Source organism: Homarus americanus, unplaced genomic scaffold (assembly GCF_018991925.1).
Source record: "Homarus americanus isolate GMGI-L3 unplaced genomic scaffold, GMGI_Hamer_2.0 scaffold25827, whole genome shotgun sequence".
NCBI classification, from domain to species: Eukaryota; Metazoa; Arthropoda; class Malacostraca; order Decapoda; family Nephropidae; genus Homarus; species Homarus americanus.
Window position 1 is genome coordinate 11,321,601 of NW_024738300.1, and position 21,461 is coordinate 11,343,061.

At 46.5% G+C, this 21,461-nt stretch overlaps 1 protein-coding gene across 1 annotated transcript in view; it reads left to right on the forward strand.

Annotated features, from left to right (window-relative positions):
- The window catches only part of LOC121873982 (mucin-2-like), a 47,533-nt gene that overhangs the window by 17,848 nt on the left and 8,224 nt on the right, over positions 1-21,461 (forward strand). The window contains exon 6 of the mRNA XM_042377863.1: positions 17,831-17,876. Within this exon, the coding sequence (XP_042233797.1) occupies positions 17,831-17,876 (46 nt within the window). The remainder of the gene's footprint in view (positions 1-17,830; positions 17,877-21,461) is intronic.

Below are 21,461 nucleotides of genomic sequence, written 5' to 3' on the forward strand. Positions count from 1 at the left end.
TCTACAAGGGGGAAATTAATGTCTACTGTATTTTCCTGATTCATAAATTTGTTGTATTTTTGGGTGTAATTTAAAACAAGTGTAAATGTGTTATCTCCTTCGCCGTGTTTGAGTGAGTGAGTGAGTGAGACTGTGAGTGAGTGAGTGAGTGAGACTGTGAGTGAGTGAGTGAATGAGTCAGTGAGTGAGTGAGTGAGTGAGACTGTGAGTGAGTGAGTGAGTGAGTGAGACTGTGAGTGAGTGAGTGAGTGAGACTGTGAGTGAGTGAGTGAATGAGTCAGTGAGTGAGTAAGCGATTTCTCAATAGTGTGCTGCTTGTTGATACCAAAAAAAACCCTCAATTTGGGGTCAAAGGTCAACTGTATGTAGTCATTAGAGGGCAAGACATTAGTTAACACACCTGATAGTTATAAATTGATGTTTGGTCTTGTTACTGAGGGGGTGACGACCTTGTTGGTGACGCTATTACATAAAACATTGAGACCTTTAGAACTACATCCTTCTCTGCCCAGTGTTTGTCCCGTGATCTATTTATTATTATTATTATTTTCTTCTTCAGACGAGTTTACGTACAGTTAACTATTAAAGTCCTTTATTGGTTTCCGTGTGTGTGTGTGTGTGTGTGTGTGTGTGAAATTTTACGTTTAAATTTTGTCAGGATTTGATGATAGTAATTAATATTCACTGCACATACCACGACCTTGTGTTTACTGAGTGTAATATTAATCTCTTGATGAAAATGTTAGGATTTTAATTAATAACGAGTGAACAACAGACAAGGGCAATAATAATCAGCCTTAATCCCTGTATTTAATCCATGTATAGCTTAACCCGTTACTGTGATGATCTTCCCCAGTGAGATGATTCAGTAACCAGATTCCTCCCTTTTACACAAGACTGGGGGAAGGGGGAGGGAGGGAGGGAGGGAGGGGGAGGGAGGGGAGGGGGGGGAGAGGGAGTAAAGATAATAAGCAAATAGATTATGGAGTTGGTAGGACGCTCAGGAACAATGGCCGTATTATGAGATGACTTGAAGCTCCTGAGTGTGTTGGCTTGATCATATAGTTGTCCCCCGTCATGAATGCTATTTATGGTAGATTTCTTAGGTCGTGTTTTCGTGGGATTTTCTCGTCTTCTTCCCGATCAAAAACAATAACTAGGATTGGCTATTTATTCCAACGTACTACTTACTAGCCTGGTGCAATGGTGCTCCTCTCCCTCCCTCATGACCAGCTATGTTGAAAGGCTACACTCCCCAATACCCCTTCCTGCTCCCCCCCTCCCTCATAACCCCCCTCCCTGTTGAAAGTCTACCCCCCATAATACCCCTTACTACCCCCTCCCCCCTCCCTCCTCTGAGTGGCAGGTATGCGGCCTCACACGCAGCTCGCCACAGGACGCGTGTTTCTCCCGCACAGGAATTCCAATAACCGGGAATTCTCTTTTGACTGGAATAACTGGCGGCCGTTGACTGGAGAGAGCGGAGCCGCGCTGGGAACTGATTCATATCGGAGTTTGGGAGTTTTGTCGCCTCGTGTTTGAAGTTTGGACACAAAAGGTAGAATGGTAGTGAATGCATCTCCCTCCGTCAGCGACCAGCTTACGTTGTCTTGAAAAATGAATTAATTGCGCTAGTGTGTTTATATGATGATGTACACACGCCCTCATACACGCGCTCGTACACACAGACGTTCACATTGGCGCTCATACACACACACACACACACACACACACACACACACTCTCTAATACCATTAAGACGAAGGCTATAGGGGCTCTCGTTAGTCTGGGTGTGTGTTTGAGGCGACGTGTGGATGTTTTGTTGATATGGTGATGGTGTTTTGATAATGGTGTGTGTGTGTGTGTGTGTGTGTGTGTGTGTGTGTGTGTGTGTGTGTGTGTGTGTGCGTGTGCGCCACACGGGTTTAGAAATTCAGTACTGGACAGAATCACAGCAAGTTAAGCCAGGCTCTAACAAGATCAATAGTTTACAAGATGTTGTAACCATTATACCAAGGTACAGTCCCCTTCACTAGTGCATTTACAGGGGCTCGTTATATAAACATTCCTCAACTCATTATCATTGAGATATTTGTTTTAATATTGTTTTAATTTTATTCCATAATATGTTTACTATTGCCAGTTTTCTTCTGTCGAATGTAAACAAACTGACAGGGTTACCACACTGCACCAAACCTGACGAGCCCCTGTAAACGCACTAGTGAAGGGGACTGTACCTCTGACAGTATCCCACTCGCGCACATTTGAACAAAACTAAACGCCCACACACTGTAACAGTATGTCTTAGATTGAAGAAAATAGAACTATATATGCAATGACACAGCCTATCAATGTTTCGCACCGAGGAACTCAGTAAACTTCTACAGTATGCACCAAATTAAACATAAAATGTACTGGAAATAATCGGTAACATCAACGCCACAATATCCTGACCACTGGGATGTGATAAACACCCTTTGTGGCCTCTGCTCTGTGATCCTTTTTGCGCTACTGTTCGCAGGATGAGTATGGGGTGTACAATAAACTAGCTGCTGTCCGAGGCCAAATTACAAGAAAAATTAATAAAATTCTCATCTATCAGTTAGACACACACACACACACATCGTGCTTAGATCAGCGATGTCCAAATGTGTCCACCGTCTTGAGGCCATAGAACTGAGTAATTGAATTATTTGAAGGAGAAACTGCAGAGTGAGGATTGTGGTGGTGGTGATGGTGGTGATGGTGGTTGGTGGCCACACCTGAGCCACGCCTTCAGGTGTCTCCGGCAGGTTAATTAAGAGATGTTTTTATTCTGTTTTTGTTGGCACCTGTGTAAATGTCTCGTCTCCTCCACCCCTACCCACACTATCTCCACACTGCCCCCTACCCACACTATCTCCACACCACCCCCTACCCACACAACTACTTCCTACGACTTTAACTCCCACAACCTCCTTCTCCACCCCTTCCTCTTTCACCCCCCTCCTCCTCCACCTACTACTACTACTAGTCCAGGGCTGTGGAGTCGAAGACAAAACCTTCGACTCCGACTCCGACTCCTCAAATTTTTATGCTTCCGACTCCGACTCCTTGGCCTATTTGTAACAACTATTTCTACCATCCTAATTGTAATTTGTATGTTGTAACCTGCATAGGTAAAAAGTAAAACACCGTGGCTATACTGCTACAGCTTTATTAATGATCTGGACGATATTTAAGAACTACAAAAAGATGATAGGCTTGACTTTCAAAGTTTCAATCAAAAGAAAAATAAATTTATTAAGAATTCAAGATATTAACTAGAAAACACCATTTACATGTATATCTAAAAGTTCGATCTCAGCATATGAATTTTGTTTAAGCTCATAATCTGATGTGGATCTAAATGATGATCCTACAATTCCTTTTAAAGTAAAGTTATATATTTATGTACATTAAAGAAATGAATACCTTATTAAGGAAAATGGATAAACCTTACATGATTAAGTTATTAAATTAAATTTGCCTTAATCTCACCAAAAACAGGTTGTAGCTAATTGTTTTGTAGCTGAGAGCCTCTGTGCAGTTTTCAACGAAACAAAATTTGATATAATTCAAAATTTCAAATGGTAAAGAAGAGACTATCGTCCAAAATTATAGTGCTATACTGTGCCTGCTACAATAAATTCATAATAATGCTTATAAAATGGAAATAAATTCTTTTAATAATTTAAGAAAATTAGTGGGATCAGTGGAATCACTGCAATGAATATGCCTGAGTTCATATATTTGTTCTTAGGAACAGAATAGCTTCAGTCGGAGTCGGAGTCTGGACAATTTTACCGACTCCGACTCCGACTCCACAAGCCGAAATTTCCTCCGACTCCTCGACTCCGACTCCGACTCCACAGCCCTGACTACTACTACTAGGCCAGACGTCCACCAGGAAGCATCGTACACCGACAGCCGAACGACTGATTTACGATTTTATTCCATTGGTAAATTTTAATCGCATCGGCCACCTTCACTCCACACACGAAACAATGGAGCACCAAATTGTGAAAATATTGGTGAAGGGGAGGAGTGTGTGTGTGTCGCCCTGGCCTGACTCTGTGATTATCGTGTTGGGTGTTTCTGTTAGATAAGCCGGGTCCCTCTCGCTGTGTGTGTGTTATGGCTGTGTTGTGTTAGTGGCGAGTATTGTGTTGTGTTAGTGGCGAGTATTGTGTTGTGTTAGTGGCGAGTATTGTGTTGTGTTAGTGGCGAGTATTGTGTTGTGTTAGTGGCGAGTGTAGTGTAGGTGTGTTGTCTTGTCTTATCTTGAGTTGTGTTGGTTAGTGGCGAGTGTAGGTGTGTTGTGTTGTGTTGTGTTGTGTATGTTTGATAGTAAGGGTACTACGCGTTGGCTAGTTATTAGTGACTGTGTGAGTGAGTGACTGGCTGACTGACTGAGTGGTAGGAGCCTCTGAATGAATGACTAATTAGCAGGTACATTCATGGATGATAGAGAGTGGTAGTAACTCTCGACAGGAGCTGCCATGCACACGCCAACCGGCCTATTGCAGACTCCTTATTTGCTTATGTTCTTATGTTTAAGGAGCTGCCAGGTTAGGTCAGGTCAGGTCAGGTTAGGTTTGATTAGGTCAGGTTAAGTTAGGTTAGGTCAGGTCAGGTCAAGTTTAGTTAGGTCAGGTCAGGTTAAATTAGGTTAGGTCAGGTCAGGTCAGGTTAGGTTAAATGAGAAACAGAGTAAGGAAGATAATGACGGCCTATAGCTCAGTGGTAGAGAGCATTAGCCTCACAATTCAAGCGTCCAGGGTTCGATTCTTAGCCGGAGTGGAGGACTATAGCTGTCTCTCTCTCTCTTACAGCACTTGATAAGGTAATACGTACATACTATCCGATGGTAAAACTATCCGTGGGTCGGCCTAGCCTATTGGTGGAGAGTAATCAGGGGAAACTATTTATTTGTTCTTTGTTAGGGTAAAGTGGTCAAAGCTAAGGGACTCTCTCTCAGTATCGATTTTCTGATTTGTCGATTAAATTTTTATTCGCTTAACTGAGTCTAATTCCCTTTCTTATCTTCCACATCGTTTCTCTCTCTCTTTCTCCCTCCCTAGCTCTCTCTCTCTCTCTCTTTCTCTCTCTCACACACTCACTCTATCCTTCTCAATCACTCACTTGCTAACTCTCTCTCTCTCTAATCCAATGTCTAATTCGCTTTACTTCCCAACCAATTTTTTTTGGGGGGGAGGAGAAAGGGGTGGGGGGGGTTGTGATCGTCTCTCCTTTGCTGCCTCTCCCTCGTCCATCCCAGTTCTCTCTCCCTCTCTCTCCCTCTCTCCCCTCTCTGCCCTCTCCTTTATCAGATTGTTCACACCATTGTTGATGAAATAATTCCGCCACCTTTTGTTCACCCCGGCGTGATACCATCAGATTATTTCGCTGCTACACACACGCCTCTCTTAAATCCTGATTGGCAACCTTGGCATGATAGGTATATTAAAGATTACGATAAAAAAGTATATTTTATGTAGGAATTTCAATATATATATATTTTTTTAGGAGGATATATTATACATATAAAAAAATTCGTGATTTTTGTGCCCCAGTTTGCTTTTATTTGTTCAAGAGAATATTTAACTTGTGTATTCGCTTCTGATGTTCTGATTGTCAAGTGTTCCGTGTGTTGGTAAGTGTTTTCTGATAGGTGTTAAATCCTGATATTGCACTAAAAAAAATATACGATAAAAAAGTCTCATTTAAACACACACACACACACACACACACACACACACACACACACACACACACACACACACAACGACGGCACTTGACCTTTATGAGACGCAATCTTATAATAATCAAAGAAAACATCACTAACTAATATTCCACATCTGTCCAGTTTGGTTAGGTTAGGTTAGGTTTCTAAACAACAATACCGCAATGTAGTGGTTGTAACTAGTCGACAGTACCACATACACTACACATACACAGTACACATACACGCAATACACAGTACACATACACGCAACCAACCGCCACTTGTGATGGGTGGCGCTTGGGGGTCGGCTTCCGGGTTAGCTTGTCTATGCTTTTACCTTCGGTGTTTTAATTGGACCTTTCCTCGTTGGTAGCTCGCGTGTCCCTCCCTGAAAAACAAATAATTCATGTTGTTTTTATACGTTGATACACATACATATAGTCTCTCTCTCTCTCTCTCTCTCTCTCTCTCTCTCTCTCTCTCTCTCTCTCTCTCTCTCTCGTTGTAATTGTACTTAAAACTATAAAAGACGCGAATATCCGCATGTCAGTCAACGTTCATGTCATTTATCCGTAATGTTCGGATATCTCAATACGATATTCGGTTATTTGTTCATCCTGTAACTATCCGGAGTTTTATTCGATTATATTGACAACCTGAAAGAGATTATCCTGAGTAAACATCCATTTAGTTTTTTTTTAGATTATCCGCTTATCCACATATCCTCAAACCTCAGTTTCAGTAACACCTTAAGTAACGTCACTCAGTTTCAGTAACACCTTAAGTAACGTCACTCAGTTTCAGTAACACCTTAAGTAACGTCACTCAGTTTCAGTAACACCATAGGTGACGTCACTCAGTATCAGTGACATCTCAGGTACTGTCACTCAGTTTCAATAACACCTTAGGTAACGTCACTCAAGACTAGTTACTCTGGCTTACCTGGTTATATATCACCGTATGGCAACCCTTAATGAGATAAATTCCTGTCACCTGTGTATGTTCATGCGGCCTCTACAACAAGGCCTCACATCTGCCTTCCACCTTCTCCTCCACTCGTTACCTTTCGCCAGCAAATCTCTCCTCGCCTTGCTATCCACTCCTTCACGCACACTGCCGAGTCCTTCACGCATCCTTTCATCTTCTTCTTGGTCTTCCCGTCTCCCTCCTACTATCCTTATCTGAGTTATGTCGTCTGTTTACTAGTTATGATGATAATGGTGATATATGGTAATAATAGTAATGATAAGGAATGGAAATATTAATTATTATTTTTATTATTGCTGTTGTTGTTGTTGTTGTTGTTATTTTTGTTGTTGTTGTTGTTGTTGTTGTTGTTGTTGTTATGGTTGCTGTATGTGGTTTATTTATTATAAGAAAGTTTACCCCTATAGGAGGCTCTCTTCAAGGTATCCCGCAGCTCACACACTGTAAACAAAATCTTCACAACTAATTCTTAATTTTTACAGTGTGTGGAGGTACAAATGTTGGTCCTCGATGTTAACGGCCGCAAATCCCAACTAACGACCGTCGTGGTAGTTTTAATGGGCATCCATCAAAGCCAAACGGCTCCCAGTCGACCAATCACAGCTCCCCGCTCACCCCAACCGGGTCACGTGACTGGCTCTTTCATATTCAAATGGTCGCCGACAACGGGACACAAATTGGCCCAGATTGGTAAAAAGACTTTCCACATGCAACAAATTCGCGCCCCTATTAAACTGGGGGAACGATTTCACGCGCATTTCAAGTGGGGAGTGAGGCAGTGTCTTCATCCTGGCGGGTTATTGGCTGGTGGCTGAGTGGGAGTGGGAGGGGTGAGGAAATGTTACTCACACAGGTTCGATGATGTGTGTGTCGGGTGTAGGAGAGTAGCTCGAGTGTCATAACCTAACCTGACCTGACCTGACCTAAGGTGGACACGATGGACTGTCACTTAAAATAACAAGATACTTTTAAAGGGACCAGTTTGTGTGTAATAATAATAATAATAATAAACGGTTTATTAATGGAGTTGCAGCCGGTGGCTGAAAATATACAAACTGTGTGTGTGTGTGTGTGTGTAATAATAATAATAATAATAATAATAATTAACGGTTTATTGAAAGAGCTTGGCAGCCAGAAGGCTGAAAATATACAGTTACATATTTGGGGAATGGGTTACGAATTACAAATAATATACAAGTAACATAAGTGACACAAATAAGATATATAATAACTAGATGTGGAAAAGCTCAAACTACAGTTCATTTCAACACAGTGACAGTGTAAGGAGCAGTGTTTACTGGGAGTGAATACACTGATTTATTACAAGTTATTGATAATTTTTACAATGGTTGGGACTGGGCTGTTCTTATAGCGATCAGTTCGTGCACGTATGGGCTGGATGTGTGTGTGTGTGTGTGTGTGTGTGTAACAAGGTTGGGAAACGTTGAGAGGAAAGAACCTAAGAAAACAGGAAGAAATAGGATATACAAAGGAGCAGTCTCTCTCTCTCTCTCTCTCTCATCTATCAATCATCTCTCCATTGTCTTTTATCTGTCTTATCTATCATCTCTTATCTTTCAATCTTTATATGTCAATCCTTTATGCCCCTTCCCCTCCCTCTTCCTCTTCCCTCTCTCATTTCCCTCCCCTTCCCCTCCTTCTCCCCTCCCCCGGAAAGAAAATAAATACGTAATCAGCTGAGAAAATGAGAATGATAATGACCCAAATGACTGATAATTATGGAGGCAAAAAATGATGAATAAATGTGATGCAAACTGAGAATTAAGAGGAAGTTAAATATTATTATTAGAAAAAAAACATAAATAAAACCGGAATTTATAAACCCACGATGATAAAACCATAACAAGTCAATGGTAGTGAATAAACCGATAAAAAAAACCCAAAAAACTTACAAGTCAGAATTCGGCGCGAGACCCAATAAAGTGAGACTGGCATGCCGCCTTTGTCTGGGCCAAGTTGGTGACCACTGAGCGTAAAATTTAGATTCGGCTCCAGTGTAACATGTGCTCTATGCTGACCTGGTACTGCTGTGGCGGTGTGTGTGTGTGTGTGTGTGTGTGTGTGTGTGTGTGTTTATCTCAACGTGATGCTCTATGACCTATGTTTGGATTCACCTCTTCTGCCTAATCATTTATAGTTGTTTAAGGATAATTTTTTTTTCAATGTATTTCCCCGTGTGTATTATTTATTACACCGTCAGCAACACATTGATCTTTTTTTTTTTATAATCGGTAGAGACAAGGAGAAGTATTGCTTTTGTGTTGTGTGAAGAGATAACGATATAAATCAGCGTTAGTATGATAGTAAAAACAGAGAGAGTGTCAGTGTGAGTTATTGAGTCATACTAATACGTGTTGCAGTAAGGAAGTGTTGTTGTATTAAGTGTGATGTAAGTTTCCCCTACTCCTCTCCTCTTCATAATCAACCCCTTCCTCTGTCCCTCTCATTACCATCTCCCCATCACCACCTATTCATCACCCCTTCCCCTACATCACACCCCCCTCATCACCCTCTCCCACCTCATCACCCTCTCCCCCTCATCAACCCCTCCCCTCATCATCCCTCCCCATCATCCCTCCCTCATCACCCTCCCCCCTCATCATCCCTCCCCTCATCACCCCTCCCCCTCATCACCCCCCAGTAGGTGATGACCTCCCCTATGTCTACACTAGGGGGAGAATTAACCAGGTTTTACTCTCTTCTCACTCCTTCTTCCTTCAGTATAAAGAATCAATTTGGAATTTAATTTACATAGATATTCCCCCCTCCCCTATCAGTCTTTACACCTCCCCCTCCCCACCTCCCCCCCCACCTTGGGATACACCTCAGTACACCCTATTTCCTTTACACCCATTTTAGGACACCCAACACCCACCCTAAGACACACACTACCCATTCTAGGATACTACTGGCCCTTTTATACCCACCCTAGGACACCCAACACCCAACACCCATCCTAGGACACCCAACACCCTACGTACACCATCCTAGGACACACCCAACACCCACCTACACCCCCCCTAGGACTCCCAACACCCACCATCCCACATTACATCCAGCCGAGACAAATTGATTGGAGTTTGCTTTGTCTGTCTGTCTGTGTGTTTACTCTGGTATGACCCTCCTCCCTCTCCTTCCCCTCCCTCCCCCCCCCTCCCCCCAGCCACCCTCCGTGTCATGCTCCTGTCATAGGTGACACGCTCATACCCACAGCTGTCAGCCCTCTATATCCAGTACACCCCCTCACCCAGTACACTCCCCTCACCCCCAGTACCTCCCTCACCCCAGTCCCCTCACCCTCACCCCTCACCTCCTCCCTCACCCCAGCACTAGTATACTCCCCTCACCCCAGTACACTCCCCTCACCCCAGCCCTGGATGGTGTTTGCGTTGTTTAATGAAGAAAGATCCTGATGAAAAATAATGTTTGTCCACTACTTGTACAAACACTGGGTACTGGGGGGGGGGAGGTGAGGTGAGGGAAGAAGAAGTGGGGGAAGGGAGGAAGTGAAGGTGGGTGGGGGAAGGGAGTGGAAATGAGGGACGATGGGGAGGGGAAGAGGAAAGGGTAGTGGGGAAGGACGAGGAGGGGAGATAATGGTATGTGGGAAGGGGAGTTGGGGAGTGTTAGGGAAGACTATATGAAGTAATGCTTGTAGCTTATGTCTCTCGGGGAGGTGAGGATGAGGGGGGGTGAGGGGGGAGGAGGAGGGGAGGTGAGGGGGAGGTGGGTGAGGTGTTCCCCCCCCCAACACCTCACACTTTATGTCATACTAACCTCCTCACACCTCACATCGTACTCAAGGTGTTAAGTCATCATACTCAAGGGGTGTGTGTTTGAGTATGATGACCCAGTGTTTCTTCTACCATACTCGTCTCTCCTCATACTCATCTCTCCTCATACTCGTCTCTCCTCATACTCATCTCTCCTCATACTCATCTCTCCTCATACTCGTCTCTCCTCATACTCATCTCTCCTTACTAAATTCAGTAATTTATTGGTGAAAAGAAAAAAAAAGTATATAAATTACTGAATAAATATAGATATAGGAAAGAAGTAGAAGAGAGAGAGAGAGAGAGAGAGAGAGAGAGAGAGAGAGAGCACAGGTAGGTAAGGTAAGTATCACGGTCTTGGTTCATTTGACCCCGGCCACCAGACAGCCACTACTCGACCCTATAATTCCTTTACTTAGATTTCAGTATCCCGTGGCCTGGCTGTGTGCTCTTCTGCCTCGTTATTGTAATGCACTAACTTGCCCTTTGATGTTTGTTTTATATTTGTGAAGGTAAATTAGGTGGTGCAACATTACGCGATGGTTGGTGTGGAGGGAGCGAGGGGCGGCGGGCACCACGAGGCAGGAGACGACATGCGGGACGAGAGGGAAAAAAAACCCCGTGAAACTAATTGACAACTGCGCTGTTATATATATTTTATTTCAAAGAGAAAACCTTGTATTCGAAGCCCAAGCATAAATTGCAATATATTTTCAACTAATTGGATCAGTGAAATTCACTTTTGAAAGAGATTCAAATATTCATAGGCAATGGTTGATGCAGTATGAATGGTGGGTGGAACTTGATGAAACAGTGGTGGGATCCGTCAGGGGGGCAGATTACCGAGCGTGTGGGGAAAGTCCTCATGAATATAATGTGACATGTATACGGGTGTTGACGGGTGTTATTGTATACATAGGTGTAATGCCTGCCTACCGCCCACGGGTCAGCTGGGTGATAATCTTCTTACACGACTGTTGGTGTTCTGGTGTAACTGAGGTTTAAGTAGCGCTCGTGTGTAACTAGATGATAGAACGACCTGGTGTAGTGGTGTAAGTGTATAATGTACATAGAGGCGTGGTTTAACCCTGGGCCTGAGTACTCTGGAAAGTTTCAAAAGGAGGCTAGATAGATTCATGGATGATAGAGAGTGGTAGTAACTCTCGACAGGAGCTGCCATGTGTGGTGTGGTGGATGTAATCCTAGACAAGGTTCTTGAAACTCCAGGGCACGAGCAGTAGGTATATTCAATAAGTGGTACAAGGTTGGGCGTGATAGCCAACCGATACAGGAGCGATTACTAGGGACCCCGGACCGTAGGTAGGCCGAGGCCGATCTGAGGGAAATTAGCTAGCCAGGCAAGGGGAGTTGCTAGACATTCCTAGGACAATAAATGAGGTCTTCTAATTACTCGACTAGCGCGGTACAGACATAGTACATCGGGACATAGTAAATGAACATAGGCATTAGACATAAGCATGGACATCAGACATGCTATAATAATATGTAGTAATACAGACATGTGAATAAATGGTACAATGAATGGTAACAAGAGTCCTGGTGTCAGGCGTGTTCACATCTTGGTATGTACATATCTATACACCTCCCTCCCCCTTTACGCTCGTAGTGCAATCTCGAGCGGCTACGGACTCTTTTTCCATGAGTCGGGGGGAGCGGCGAGGGACAATGGGAGGATCAACTGACGACCTTCGTTCCTGGTCTGGGCAAGGGGACACAGGGGACGGGGAGGAAGGTTCGTCACTAGAGGATGGCACTGGGCGGAGGTGGCGTCTGTTTCGCCACCACACACGACCACTGGGGAGGCGGACTTGGTACGAACGAGGCTCGCCACGGCCCATGACGACCCCAACCTTGTCCCAGCGGTGTGACGTCGGGTCCTGGATTCGTACTTGCTGGCCGACGGCCAACCTGGGAAGGGGGCGGGCTTGGGCGTCATAGTGGCTTGTCACTTGGGCCATCCGGGCAGCCTCACGGCGGTCACACTCGTCCGCCTTGATCTGCCATTCATCTAAGAAGGACTGGGGGTGGGCAGGCACACAAGTACGAAGGGGGCGGCCATACAACACCTGGGCAGGAGAGCGTCCGGCAGGGGTAGGGGTGTTACGGAGTTCCAGTAGGCCCCTGTCGAACTCCTCGCAGTCCAGGTTCCCCGTCGGTGCTGTCTTGAGGATGAGGTATTTTACGGACTTTACCGCTGCCTCGGCGTGGCCATTCGCCTGCGGGTAATGAGGGGAGGTGACGATGTGGTGGACGCCCCAGCGTTCGGCGAAGCTCTTGAACTCGTGGCTATTGAACGGGGGCCCACCGTCGGTTCGGAGGCGGAGAGGCACTCCGACTTCCCGGAAGAAGCAACAAAACATCCGGATGACCCTGGAAGAGGTGGTGTCCCGACCACAGGGAACTACCACGGGCCATCCAGAGAGCCTGTCGGCGACCACCAGGAAAGACTTTCCGGCCACATTAAAGAAGTCGGCGGACACGGACTCAAAGGGCCGCTTTGGGAGGTCATTGCACAGGTACGGCTCTTGTTGCTGGCTGGGCTGGAGTTGCTGGCAAGGCTCACAGGCCTCAACCGTGCTCTTAATATCGGCGTCAATACCAGGCCAGAAGACGGTCTGACGGGCTCTGCGCCTGGTGGCTTCAACGCCGCGGTGGCTGTCATGGAGGCGGGATAAGGTGCGCCGGCGGAGGGCAGCGGGAACGACGATCCTGGGGCCGTACAACACCAGCTCTCCGTCCGCATAGAGGCTATCCCTTAGCTTCCAGAAGGGGAGGGCGGAGGCGTGAATGTCGTAGCGGTTGGTGGGGAATCCAGCGGAGACGTAGTCGAGGAGTTGGACGTATGCCGGGTCTTGAGCGGCGGCGATGCGAAGCTCCTGGAGAGTCCTATCGTCTTCGATGGAGGGCGTCGTCGTCGTCTTGTCAGCAAGAGAAGTGGCTGTGTGTGTCACTAAAGACCGAACGTGAGCAGCGGCCGTGGTACAGTCGACTTCATCTTCAGGTGTGGGGCGACTAACAGGGGCTCGGGAGAGGGCGTCTGGTATGCACAGAAGCTTCCCGGCGCGCCACACAGCTGTAAAGACGTAAGGGGCGGTCTTCTCTTTGAGACGTTGGAGGCGAGGATTTTCGATGGCGTCCAACGTGTAGTGATTAAGAATGGGTATGAGCGGGCGATGGTCCGTCATGAGGGTGAAATGCCCAAGGCCGAACAGGTAAAGGCGGCACTTGGCCATAGCCCAGGCGACTGCCAGCATCTCTAGTTCAATGGTGGCGTATCTGGTCTCCGTGTCCGTCAAAAACCTGGAGCCACACTGAACTAAGCACAGTCTACCCTGGCCGTGGTCTTGAAGGAGGGCATATCCGAGGCCGTATAGACGGGAGGCGTCGGTCTGGAGGACCACTGGTAAGGACGGGTCGAAGGGTGCCAGGACTGGTGGTGACAGCAACGCCTTCTTAACATTCCTGAACGCTAGGTCGTGGTCAGGAGTCCAGAGGAAGGAGCGCTTGGGGCTCATGAGGGGGCGTAGAGGTTGGGCTGATGTGGCGATTTTAGGGGAGAAGTCGGCCAGCTGATTTACCAGGCCCATAAATGAGCGAAGGTCGGTCAGGTTCGCTGGAGTAGGGAAGTCCCTGATGGCCTTGACCTTCTCCTCATCAGCTGAGATCCCCTCTGGCGAGATGTTGTAGCCGCAGTAGTTAACTTGGGGGGCGGCGACCACAAATTTATCTTTGTTCAGGGTGATACCATGGGCACGACATCTTGTGAGCATCAGATGAACTCGGTTCAAGTGGGCCGGGAGATCATCGTCGAAGAGCAGGATGTCATCTACGACCTTCACGCAGTTGGTGACACCCTGCAGAGCCATATCCCCACGGAGGCAGTACGCATCCCCCGTTGCTGCGAAGCCCATGGGTCCGCGGCAGTGTTGGAAGCGGCCGTGGGGCGTGATGAATGTAGTGAGGTGGCGATCTTCTTCCGCCAGGTCGACTTGCCAGTACCCATGTAGTGCATCCGCCGTGGTAAAGAACTTTGCAGACGGGGTGACGCTGCGGACTGCTTGGATGGGCGTAGGCGATGGATGGGCGGGACGGGAGACCTGCGAGTTGAGATGGGTGAGGTCCACTGTGATGCGAACACCTACAGGTTTGGGTGCCAAGACCATAGGGTGGCACCACTCGGAGGGCTCCTCACCGGCGTGTCTGATGATCCCCTGCTGCACCAGAGAATCGAGCTCCGCCTTCACCTTGTCCCGTATGGCAAAGGGGATAGGCCTGGGTGTGTGGATGGCGAAAGGCGTCGCGCCAGGCTTGAGGTGGATTCTCATCGGGGGGCCTGTCATCTTCTTGAGCGGCGTCTTCTGGAGGTCGGGCTTGGAGACAAGGACGTCGCTGAACTGACGAAAAAAGAACTCCCGGGCGGCAGCAGGTGTGGTCATGGCTGAAACAGGTATCTCTGCACACCTGTTGAGGTGTGTCACAGCGAGGATGGGCTTTGGGAACTCGGATGAGACGATGGCCAAGTCCTGACAATGGCCACATGACAAGAGAGGGGTTTGGATGCCCTCATGGACGTGGACTGTGGCAAGGCAAGACTTGGGACCGAGCTGTAGTGTTGCCTTGAAGCAACCCAAAGGTGGAGACATCGGGGACCCGTCCGCTGTGAGCACGTCGTTCATGGCTGTGGGTGACAGGCTACTCCTGGGGATGTTGAGGGCGTCCAGGTGTGTTGGTCCAATCACCGTGATGTCCGCGCCCGTGTCAGGTATCATCAGGAGGTTGGAAGAGTTGGTACCGTAGGACAGACGAACATTGACGGGCTTGGGGGACCTGTCACTCGAGGTATCATCCACGCGTCGGCATCCTTTGTTATTCTTGGGAGACGGTGGTGTGGACGTTCTGTCGGGCTGTGAAGAGACGTTTTGACCTGGAGATGGAGGCTTCTTGGTGGACCTGCAACACTTGGCGAAGTGTCCTTGCTTGTTGCAAGCGTTGCATGAGGCCTTGTTGGCAGGACATCGAGGTGTGCGGGGCCAATGGCCTTGAAACCCACAGTTTCGACATGTACTATCAGCCGCAGGGCACTTTCCTGGACCATGCTGGTGCTGACAGTTTCTGCAGGATTCGGGAGAAGAAACTGGTGACTGTGACGGGGGCTGTGGAGAGGACGTCGTCTGCATCTGGCGTTGATTCCTCTTGTAGGTGGAGACGGCGTGGACTTGAGATGGCGATGAGTGTATAGCTGAGGCAGCCTCTCTTGTGGCCTCATACGACCTGCAACAGGTGACGAAGTCGGTGAGGGAAGAGGCGGCGTCGAGGGTGAGGAGTTTCTGAAGCAGGTCCTCGTCACGTACACCCATCAGCAAGATCATCTTGAGCTGGATCTCAGCACAGGTTACAGGATCGCCTGTACATAGGTCCACCTCGGTTGCTAGGTCCTTAAGTCGTGCATAGAAGTCTGAGAATGATTCCCCAGAAGCTTGTTTGCAGGATAGCAGTTCCCTACGACGCAAAGCTTCATTGCGGAGGCCACGGAAATGACTCTGCAAGGCGTTTAAAACCTCTGTCACTGACCTGGGGGAGTCAGGGGGGATGGCTAGCGTGTGCTCTAGGAGGCGTTGAACATCGAGGGAAATGCACGATCTTAATTGGATGAGTTGTTTATGAGGGGGCATTCGGTAGAGGTCAGACATAACAGCAAAGTCTTCGAAACGACGTCGCCATTGACGGTATACTTGATATGTTGCATCAGATTGAAGAGGTGGGGGACTGGGAACTGAAGACTTGCTGTGCAGGGGTGTACTCGAGACGGCAGGCGGTGGAGGAGGCACGGAGAGGTCGACGAGAGTTGAGACTGGAACAGGTGGTGGAGAAGACACTGAGGCATACCTAGGGGAGATAGGTGACGTGTGAGGGGGCGTTGTCTGAAGGATAGATGAAGAGGCTGAAGCTGGCGAATTGGTTGTGGCAGCTGGTGAAGTCGTCCTCGTTGCCAGCAATTCCAATAGGTCCAGGAATTTGCGGTTATCAGCTTGGTGTTGTTGTTGAAGTTGAAGACGGTAAGCTGATTCCTCTGACTGTCTTGACAATTCCTCTTGATGTCGTTTTTCCTCCTCTAATCGACGTCTTTGGGCTTCCTTCTCTTGAGAAACTTGTAGGAAGTGGATTAACCGACGTATATCCTGGCTCCCATCCTTTGAATTTGGCGCGCCCGGCGTGTGAGGCGTGAGGGGGGGTGGGAGGGTCTGTGAGGCGTCGTCTTCCTCATAATCCTCATATAAATTTCCCAGCAAATCGTCGTGGTCAGACATCTCGTGCTTGGTATTGTTGCGATGGGAAAGACAAGGAGAATAAGGTGAAGTGCTATATTTTCGCCAATGGATTTGCTTAAGTGCAGGAACTGGCTGGCAAGTAAAAGAGTACTGACTGTAATATTTGTGAAGTGAGAGGAGGCGGCTAGCGGCGGTGTATTCCTCCGCGCGCCCGGGCGAGCTGGCTCAGTGGTAAGGGGACGCGGGCAGTGGCTTGCGAGCCTCCGTGGATGGGGGGTGTATGCCGGAAGTGCTGTCTTGGAAACTGGGCTGAAGGCGTGTCTGCTACCTGTAGGGCCGCAGAAACATAGCAAAGAGACATGAAAGGCACTGCACTTCACTTAGGGCACTTCACAAGGTCACAAAGCACTTTAAATCCAGGGGCACTGTGGAGTATATCTTCTGGGCGGGAAACAGACGAGGCCGGGACAGACGAGGCCGGCTCTTGAGGCTTGTAAACTGTCGTGTTGGAGCTACTCAAACTGCGCCATGTGGTGTGGTGGATGTAATCCTAGACAAGGTTCTTGAAACTCCAGGGCACGAGCAGTAGGTATATTCAATAAGTGGTACAAGGTTGGGCGTGATAGCCAACCGATACAGGAGCGATTACTAGGGACCCCGGACCGTAGGTAGGCCGAGGCCGATCTGAGGGAAATTAGCTAGCCAGGCAAGGGGAGTTGCTAGACATTCCTAGGACAATAAATGAGGTCTTCTAATTACTCGACTAGCGCGGTACAGACATAGTACATCGGGACATAGTAAATGAACATAGGCATTAGACATAAGCATGGACATCAGACATGCTATAATAATATGTAGTAATACAGACATGTGAATAAATGGTACAATGAATGGTAACAAGAGTCCTGGTGTCAGGCGCGTTCACACATCTTGGTATGTACATATCTATACACCATGCACAGGCCAACCGGCCTATTGCAGACTCCTTATTTTCTTATGTTCTTATGTTTCAGTTCAATACCCAAAGAACTGAATACACAAGTTACAGGCCCCATTACAGTGAGTGAGAGCAGGTTGTGTGTGGAAGGGGCACGTCAACTAATTGCTCCTAGATCTATCATCAGTTAGTCAATCCTCTCTGTGTTCGAAGTTGACAAGTATCTTCTTACTTCATCAATCTCTACCCTTCTATGACTCGTTAAACCTTGGTGTTGTGTATGTTACTTCTATGTCACTTCTATGCTTTCCTTCCATCCTTCTATCTCCCCTTCCATCCCTCCTTCCATCTGCACCATAACTAACTCTTGTATTGCTGTATTTCCTTTCTACATCCCATGTACTTAAACACTTAAATTTATTCATTATAAATATTTATATATACACACTTATTACCACATTCACCCTCCTTTAATTGTTGTTGTTGTTGTTGTAGGTGAGACAGACAGACAGACAGGCAGACGTTGTGGTGGTGTTACAGGTATTAGTGAGGTGGAATTGACGCAGGGTGCATGTGATAAATACAACAACATTAGTCATACATACATACATACATACATACATACATACATACATACATACATACATCAGTCCTATATAAACGCGACCATATTTACCTTACGACAGAGTGATAGAAATTACATTGAGAATTATATCGTTACGTTAAGAAGCACAGAAATAATCCATGGTGTAACCCAGACAAACGCCGCTGTAACAAATACCTCGTCTAATACGGAACAAGGACAAATAAGCGAACAAAGAGAAGAATAGGAAGTGAGAGGAGGCGCTGATGAGAGAGGTGTATAGTGAAACAAAGGAGGGCAGATAAACCCATTTAATCCTAAGCTAAGCCTGCAGCACCTACAGTAGGCTACACCTCACCTCCCTCCAGCTGCTGCCACCACTACTGCTGCTGCTACTAATACGTGTATGTAACCTGAGTTCGAGGTCTGTAGAAGATACTCATCTAACCTAACCTAACCAAACTGCCTCATCTTAACTACAACGTGAAACTGATGGTAGAAATTATAGTTGAGAAAGGTAAGGTGTTAAAATATTATTAATCAAATTAGAGAAAGTGAACGTTGATAGAATGACGAGTCTGTGTTAGTTTGTCGAAGAGAGTGAACACCTGTGAACGTCAGCTTAGTGTCGTCACCGATGTCAGGATAAGTTTTCAGTGTTTAGTGCAGTAGGACTGACGAGGACTGACATTCACACACGGTAGATTGTATGAAACTCACCGGGACTACCAGGTATGGGTGTGACTGATCTAAACGACGTGGACAGCCCCAAAACATTGCCACGCGCGAATCTCTGTGAGAGTTTCAAGTGAGCTGGTGTCCCATAGGGTGAGGGAAGAGAAGGATCTTTACGGTGGCTGGGTAGATCAGGTCATCGACACTGACCCAGCCCCACCAGGTGACCATCAGCTGATCAGTCAAGGGAGGTGAGGGGGGGAAGGACGATGACAGCCTGAGGTGCTGGTTTATTGATATCATTACTAACGAGCATCTGCCTGTGTGTAGGAGAGAGAGCGAGAGAGAGAGAGAGAGAATTACATTTTGAGGAGTCTTGGGAGGTACACATAACGATATAGACCTTCCCAAGCGTATAATGTGCCCCTCAGGTCTCCGTATACAGTTCGCTGTGTACTGTTTGGAGTCACTTGCAACCTTTACTCCGTTGGTGTCATAATTCACCTTTACCTGTTGATACTCTGGGTAGTTGTGTTGGTGCAAGTGTATATATAACTGCGCTGTCAATGTTGCCTCGCTCTTGGGGACAATAATTCCTGGGAGGTTTTGAGCATAATGGTGTAATATCCCTCGTTAGAACACATCTATAGTTACGTCGTCAGTGCAATTCCGACGACAGTTTGAGCGTCTCTGTATCAATGGTTTAGTGAGTTAGGTACTTGCTCACGTCTCCAGTTCGGGTAAAAATAAACACAGGAGGTGAATGAGTCGGGAGCCCCTCCAGTGACCAGACCATGAGATTGTTGCTTCTAGTAATTGTGTGTTAATTGTTTTAATAGTATTTTTAACCTCTATTTATTTTTATGAATTTTATGTCTTCCTGATCTAACTGATAAGTGTTTTTTTTTTTTGCACATGGGGGATGTTTTTGTAGTGTAGCATCACGTAGTCAATGTTTATATCTTGACCTCTCTGATTTCGGTGTATTTTTAGGTCAGGTTAGGTCAGATCAGGTTACGACAAGTCAGGTTAGGTCAGATCAGGTTACGACAGGTTAGGTTAGGTTTCGATGTATTTTGGTTACAACTGTAAACTAAGAATACAGATCTGAGGTCCAACGTACAGTGTTACCACCAACTACCAGGTAAACTAAGGTGGTGTTGCTTACCTGCCGTTTCCTTATACTCACCGCCCGCTCCAGGATCTAGGAGTCAGTAGTACATTATTTTACTAAATATTTTGTTCCTCGTAAGTAAAAGCTTTCTGTAACAGCCTTAGTTTTTGTGACTTAAGTGGTGGAAAATATATATAGTTTATTCTCCTAAGTGAACATAATGAGAGCACTTCTGATGGGTGGACTTAGGTTAACTAATCAAAGATAAAGATAACATAATTTAGTGCTAACCTAACCTAACCATCCCTCTTGTTTGTCTCAGGTACCGGTGAGCTGAGTGTTGATCCAGGTAAACACAGTATACTGAGTGTCTTCTCGTGGGTGTAACTCATCCCACTTACACCTGTCTCACCCTGGGATACACCTCCTATTAGTGACTATATCCTCGGGGTGTACTGTGTAGATAATTCGGTCCCCTGTGTATGTGAGTGTATGTTGGTGTGTGTGTGTGTGTGTGTGTGTGTGTGTGTATCCGTCAAGGCGCTCCATAGAGGAAACTGTAGGTTAATTTCTTTTCTTCTCTATGTCTGTATATACACTCGGTGCCCCGGTGGTGAAAACTGTTGAAAAATATCAGTTCAGATTGATAATTTCTCCCTCGTTATCAGTTAAGAGCGCCGGTATCTGATTGTATTGGTCCAATCTTGTCTCGTATTTTAGTTTGGTTAGGTTAGGGTAGGTTAGGTTATGGGAAATATAAATAAAACACTTACGGAAGAATACAAATATTATATGAAAAATTTACTTTGGTTATAAATGTAAATAAAAATCCGGAGAAAAATGTTATGTCGTGAAAGAATGATTTTGATTGTTATTAAAACTATACACAGTGTGGGTATGACGAGGGTATAGTATAGAGTGTGGGTATAACCATGGGTGGGGGGTATACAGTGTGGGTATAACCATGGGTGGGGGATATACAGTGTGGGTATAACCATGGGTGGGGGATATAGAGTGTGGGTATAACCATGGGTGGGGAGTATAGAGTGTGGGTATAACCATGGGTGGTGGGTATGGGTGGGGATATACAGTGTGGGTATAACCATGGGTGGGGGTATAGAGTGTGGGTATAACCATGGGTGGGGATATACAGTGTGGGTATAACCATGGGTGGGGATATACAGTGTGGGTATAACCATGGTGGGGATATACAGTGTGGGTATAATGAGTGGGGGGTATACAGTGGGTATAACCATGGGTGGGGTATACAGTGTGGGTATAACCATGGGTGGGGGATATAGAGTGTGGGTATAACCATGGGTGGGGGTATACAGT